The following is a 6774-nucleotide window of genomic DNA, read 5'->3' as shown; positions in this document are numbered from 1 at the left end:
TTTCATTATGAAATCTACGTGGTCATGAGGGTTGAGCAAATGGCACAGAATATGGTTTGGCAAATAATCTAGTCTTCAAGTTCATTTCTTTACAATTTCGTCTTTTTTCGTTTGATTTTGGCATTCTACGACATTGGTATAGTTTTTATTAATTTTTTTGTAACTTATGGTATATTTTTGCTCATTTTGCAACTGTTTTGTACGATTTACAGTATGGTTGAAAACTTTTTTTTTGTTGAAACGGCCGAAAATTCATGCGCGCGCGGATGTCATCCAAATAATCAAATCAACATGGCCTAATAATATTTTAATTGTATATCAGTGTCTATTGAGTGGGGGGATTCATTTTCATGTTTAGAAATTACTCATCATCATTGCATTATTTTTTTTAAGTAGTTGAAAGGTTTTGAAAATAGATTTACAGTATCTTTGACAGTGTAAAATCACTGCCATTGAAGCTTTGAGCAGTAAAACCAAACTTAATACAAATCTTACTGCTCCTCTTCTGAGCTTGAATCTAAAATGGGAGCTAACTTCAAAATCTTAAACAAAGTACTACAACAAAGTACCACAACTAAGATTCCTGTCCCTTAGATGCCAAGAATATCCTGCATACTATCATACATTTGATAATATACAAAAATACCTACAAAAATATTTGGGTGCACTGGTGCACCCACAGGAAAAAAAATTGGGTACACATAAGGTACACATGCACTCAGTATTTTGAGCCCTGGAGTTTCTGGTCAAGAACTGTCTTATCTAGTCACCTTGGAACATCTATGCTGTATACTGGAAGAACAAACTGTGCTCCAGGTAGTGAATTGTGATAGGCTGTGTCCTCCTCACAAGACTGTCCCACTGTACAAGGTATAGGTTGTGCCATAGCTCCATCTACAAGGCACTGGGGTTCCTCACAATTCTGAGAAAAAAATGTAGTTCTGTCAATAGTGTTTTGGTGAATACTTAACTTCTTTATTTTTCTTTATTTGAAAATAATAATTAAAAAAAAACTAAAGAATAAAGGTTACATGTTCTATGTAAGATCGAAATGAACCGGAAAATTCTAATATTTTGTCTCCTTTTGTAGAATTTGGGTCTAGTAATAAGTACTAAAGAATGCCTAGACCTCATTTTTTTACTGCGAATATCTGGGAACTAAGATACATGTGTACTTTTGCTTGGCCTTGTGTCGATAAAACATTGAAAGATAAGTCGGTGAATCCTCTCAAATATGACGTTCATTTATGACAAGGCGCCTGCGGCCACCTTTAACGCCTTACATTTGTATCTTACTTACTTAACACCTAATTATCATGCAACGTAATCTCACAGTGATAAAGTTACTGAAAACCCTAAGACTCTAGCAATTGGCTTAACTTGAAATAAAATACAACTCAAAATGCTAAATCTACAGATTTTCTTTCCTAGGTCAACACTAAAACATAATCCAAAAGATAAAAACATGGCTAAGTAACAAGTCGTCACGCATGAAAGAAGAACACACACACGCACCTGAAAAACTATTTGCATAACGGAACACGGAAATCCGTTATTATTCTCATCCTGAAACGAGTGGAAATGCTCGCTCCAGGTGTCGTCGTCTAGAAGGACCAACGTAGCGTCGGAAGACGGGGAAACTTGCGAAGTTGTTGTCGTGATGTTGCCGTAGACATAGCCTACTGACTGGGCGTTGGAATGAAAGGCAAACATTGCAACAGGTTGATACCTTGAAACGTCCCAAAACCCGCGCACACGGGCGCCCTCTCCAAGAAAAGGTAAAGACAGAAGAAGCAAGAAACACACTAACGCACTGATTCGTAAGCAGAGAGGAAGCATACTGACTACAGATAACGTTATAGAAAGGAAAGAGGAAAATAAAGAAGGCACCGCAACATTGAGTGAACTTTGTCCCGTGACAGGTGTTCCGCTTTCTCAACTTTCAGGGGAAGGGTCCATTTCGTGGCTAGGGAGAACTTCGAGGGACTGTAGCATTTCTAGTAACAAACGCTAACACTGAACCTCACGAATTAACATCACGGATAACGACATAATGCACATTTGCTCAAAACATTAGGCTTACAGCGACGTTATGCATTTATTTTTGTAAAAAAAGAGCACCCCCATGTTTTTTTGGAACGGTCTGCTATGAGGGTCTGCATGACCTTTTTCGTAAGGCGTAATCAGGCCGTTTTAGACTTCGTAATTCGTAGGCAGCGTACAACATCAACGTAATTGGTAATAGGACATTAGCCGCAAATCGTTAAGTCGTAATCAGCTCTGAGACTTTGACGTAACGATTCGTAATCGGCGGCGAAAATTTTGCGTAATTCGTAATCATTACCCCCATGCAGGCCCTCTGTTCTCACATGATATACCCTAAACAGAAAACTGCAGGAGCTCTGGCCAATCCTGAAGTGGTTCAGGTCAAACCCCCACAATAAATCATTAAAATTTGTACTTTGCCCTCGGCCCTCCCCTGGAGCACGTAAAGATGCTGAACCCTGTAACGATTTGCTCATTCGCACGCCGTCTTCCGTCTGTAATAGGAGCTCGCCGCGCCATTTTCACAGCCACAGCCTACAACATGCCGATCAAGGTTTGAACGGATTTTTTAGTTGTTTCTCATGGCCAGACTGAGTGTCACTAGCATGTTTCTCATGTCCCTCGAATATTTGTGGGTCTGCAACATAATTTTTTTGTGTAGTACTCTGGATGCCAGGCGCATTTAAGCACGCTAGTGGCTAGGCACAGTCCTTGGTTCAAGCACGGATCAGCGTAGCCTGGTATCCAGTCTCATCGTGGTGGGTGCCGAAAGAGCTCTGTCCCGCCCGCCTCACATAGGTTTCCCGGTGTGTATTTCACGAGAGATTGATTAGATCGTGTTGGGGGGAAACCAAATCCCCAAGCATACTGTCTCTTATTAGCGTAACTCTCCTACCGGGACGGTCTGTTGCACTGGGCGGGGGAAGCTATTAGAGCCCCCGAAAGCACAACCTGCCCGAACACCCCACTATACCCCCAATCACGTAAGACTGGATACGAGGCTACCAGGAACTATAACAGGTTTAGGGTTTGGGGTTATTTTTGGCGTGTTTTGAGACTTTTTATTCATCTATCGGGGTTTCTTTTTTGCACTGGAAATTTGGGTTGGGTGAAAGAAAAATTCCCGTGCAAAAAAGAATCCCCGATTTAAAAAAAAGTCTAAAAACACGCCAAAAATAACCCCAAACCCTAACCTCTGCTTGGAGAGTAGAGGAACTAGCCTGTGTAGCACTGCAGCCCTAGAAACAGTCTGGCACCTAGGCTTAATTTAGTGTTTATATTGAAGAACACCTTTCGTGGTTTATTCTTTGCACTGTGAATCCTTTCGGATGTTTTTTTATCTCTATCGGTAGCAATCAGCAAATTGTTTTAATAATTTCTCACCTGTATTCCTCACCTGTAATGATAATAGCTTGTGACCCAGATGGTGGGGCACTTATTAATCTAATCAGGTGAAACTATTGGACTGACAATCAGATAGAATGTGGCCTTGTATATTAGACATGTTGGATACTAGTATCTGTACTATATTTACACGGCAAATATTGGGACACGATTGTACATGTACAATGGATATACACGCGTACAGTACGGCATTGACTTGTATCTAAAATTATATAGACGTGTAAAAAAAGCTTTTAATTTCAAGATTTCCAGAAGATCAAGAGTCATTGTTTGCTGGCTAGAGTCAGTAGTGTACCCAATGTAAAAGAACCTTAGTGGCCAAAGGCACGTACAATGTAACGTTACCCCCAAACATTATACATCTGTACCTGTAGCCTCCAGGTACCAGATGACACGTCACCTGGACACACCCCCTATGCAAGGGGACCAACCAGATGTAGCAGTGGGGGGGTTTATAGGCGCTACCAACTGACCCGGCCGATGGGTGTTTAAAAGACCTTTTCAGCCGAGTGGTTAGAGCGTCGGCATGTGGACTGGTGCCCGGGTTTGGTGGTGGCAGGGTTCTAGCTAGCGCGAAGTTAAGCGTAGGGGCCCCCTATGCTATAATTTTAACCCCCTACGCTAAGTTGCCCCCCCTACGCTATAATTTTGACCCCCTGCGCTAAATTTTCAATACAGCAAAGGGGTATTGTGACTGTATTTCTTTGTTCAAGAATGCCAGATCAAATATGCAAAATTACCAATCAAGGATACATTGTACATACCTTAGAAATAACATTTTCCCCTTTTTTTGGCTTTAGGTATCCCTCAAATGGCCCCTTTTTTAGCTCAAGATTTTTAAAAGCTCCTCCCCATCCCCCTCTCAGTCGCTTCGCTCCCTCGACATGCGGCCAGTACCACTACGCTAAAATTAAATCCTAGCTGGAACCCTGGGTGGGTTTGAACCCTGGCCCGGGATCTGTTTCTACTGCTCACCCTCTGTTTCTTCCAGTGGTTCCCATGCCGGCCCTGCAAACACTGCATCCAAAAATTTTACTTGCCCAATTGAGCAAGTCCAGGGGGATATATACTTGCCTGAACAGTACTTTTACTTGCCCTGAGCAAGTGGGCAATGGGACTTGTCCAACCCTGCCCTGTTTAAGGTTGAATCCAGAAGAGGATTTCATGTCCACCTGTATTTTATAGCCATTTCTTGAATCATATTTCTGTATGACCTGTTCCAGGTTGGAGACAAGTTGCCGGGGATTGACCTGTACGAGAACACCCCTGGGAACAAGGTCAATGTCAGCGAGCTGTTTGCAGGGAAGAAAGGCGTCCTGTTTGCTGTGCCGGGTGCATTTACTCCAGGCTGCTCAAAGGTGTCTTTTTTTAAACATACAATTTTCAGTTCACATTTTAGTAATGCAGCGATCAGAAAATTATCACATTAGGCTCATTATAACGGCCGTAGCCTGAGGTGGGGTGGTGTTACGGCCAGCCTCGACCGCTATTGGAGGTGTTGATAGCCAGCGGGACCGGAATGGGGTGACCGCTGACCACATTGAACAGGTGACCGCTATAGACACAATTATAATGCTTACGTCAATGGGAAAAATTCAAGGGACCGGCAAAAACTGACCGCTATGGCCAAGTGACCTGGCCAAACTCTTGCCTACATGTAACGATTGTTAAGGATACATGTAGATAGATGAGTAAATGGGGTGTAGTATGGCATCAAATTTGACTCAAATTTAACTCATTTTTTTAGATTCATATAGAAAAGTAGGCACAGACTATATATGGTCCAGCTGCTAAAAGAGAGATTGGTGTAACATGGAACTGGACCTTTTAGCCTTGCGGTTAGTGTGTTGGGTTCGTGAGCTGGCAGCCTGTGTTCAAATCCCGGGAACCAGGAGCAGGACACTCCTCATAGTATCAACTGGCAAAAATAGTGGCCATTGATATTAACTTTTAAAAGATTGATTTTTTTTTTACAATTTTTCATGTAGATTAGTTTTTTTTAGTCTTCGAATTTAGCAAGAAAATATGGAGCAGGCATTAGTGAAATATATGTACTTTCTGCTATTGATTTTGTTTTCTGTAGGTTACATTAGTTCAACTAACTCCTTTTTTTCAATGAAAAATCCAGCTGCTAAGAACTTAGAGCTTCTTACATAAGATTATCAAACAAAGCTGCTTTAAAATCTTGTTTTGAAAAGATCGTGTCTAAAACCGATTACCTCATGATAAATTACCTAAGCTACTGGATAAATAATCTAATGCAAACATTGCTTTACCAAAGAAATGCCAACAAAAAAGTGCAATGTCATACTCCTCTAACATTGATTAACTAAGGTTACATAACAACATTACGTAACATTATGTTACAGAACAAATATACGCCACACATACGCCACTGATGTTGACTTTGCACATAGTTGTAGGTATATGTAATGTGTAATGGGTGAGTCTAGCAGTGTTCGAAATACCTGTCTGCAGTCTGCAATCTGCAGATAGATTTTCAAGATTGCAGAAGAACAATTTATGCAATCTGCAATTTTGCAGGAGGAAAAATTGGCACTTGGGATTTGGGGCTCCTGGCCCCGAGGACAGACAACACTTAAGCTCCTGTTCTGAAACAACAGGAACTTCTTCACTAATTTACATCAACCTTGTCTTGGCTTGTCTATCTTTTGTTTCCTTTTGGACTTCCAAAAATTTTTCTTCACTAATTTGCATATCAATCAATAGTTCATGCTTATAAACTTGCAAGATTGTAGTATAGAGGCTCGTGTATTTGCAGAAAGTATTTCCAAATTGCAGAACAAAATTTTGACTCTTCTGCAATATTGCAGAACACTGAAAAAAAGTATTTCGACCACTGGTCTAGTGAATAGGTGGTCTGTATAAGTTTAACCCATAAATTATGTCACTTTATGAATAACCCTTAGCGGGGCTGGAAATACTAGGTTTGTATAGTAGGCTGGTTCTAGCTATTTATGGGCGGTACCCAAAAATAAACAGACACCTCTTATAGCTTGCTTTGGGGCTATTTCAAATACTAATCAAGCTAATGAAATGATGAAAAAAATATGCTAAGAAATGGCAGTAACACTAAATGTTAATATCGGAAAGATTTCCTCATCCAGAACATTTTTTTTGCTGCCCTGAAACTGCATTGCCTTTGAAAATTGTGCATATATAGTAAAAGGTTAAACTTTATTCTAACACACAATTGTACAGGGGTCAAATTTTCAGCGACCACTGTCGCCTTCATCAGGATAATTAATGACCAATCACTTTACAACGTGATCTCGCGAGAAATACGGTTTACAAACACGTTGT

General features: G+C 40.8%; 2 protein-coding genes across 2 annotated transcripts in view; one reads left to right on the top strand and one right to left on the bottom strand.

The window, feature by feature from the left end:
* Window positions 1-1927, bottom strand: part of LOC109477109 (transmembrane protein 145-like) — a 7747-nt gene extending 5820 nt beyond the window's left edge. The window contains exons 1-2 of the mRNA XM_019778168.1: window positions 1516-1927; window positions 771-922 (exon numbers count right to left, since the gene is read on the bottom strand). Coding sequence (XP_019633727.1) covers window positions 771-922; window positions 1516-1839 — 476 coding nt within the window. The 5' untranslated portion in view covers window positions 1840-1927. The remainder of the gene's footprint in view (window positions 1-770; window positions 923-1515) is intronic.
* A 430-nt stretch (window positions 1928-2357) lies between these two features.
* Window positions 2358-6774, top strand: part of LOC109477130 (peroxiredoxin-5, mitochondrial-like) — a 10224-nt gene continuing 5807 nt past the window's right edge. The window contains exons 1-2 of the mRNA XM_019778191.1: window positions 2358-2599; window positions 4674-4808. Coding sequence (XP_019633750.1) covers window positions 2495-2599; window positions 4674-4808 — 240 coding nt within the window. The 5' untranslated portion in view covers window positions 2358-2494. The remainder of the gene's footprint in view (window positions 2600-4673; window positions 4809-6774) is intronic.

The sequence above is a fragment of the Branchiostoma belcheri genome, unplaced genomic scaffold, assembly GCF_001625305.1.
Source record: "Branchiostoma belcheri isolate BF01 breed outbred unplaced genomic scaffold, Haploidv18h27 scaffold4, whole genome shotgun sequence".
Taxonomy (NCBI): domain Eukaryota; kingdom Metazoa; phylum Chordata; class Leptocardii; order Amphioxiformes; family Branchiostomatidae; genus Branchiostoma; species Branchiostoma belcheri.
The sequence above is the reverse complement of the archived record's forward strand: the minus strand, read 5'-3'. Positions and strand labels throughout refer to the sequence as shown.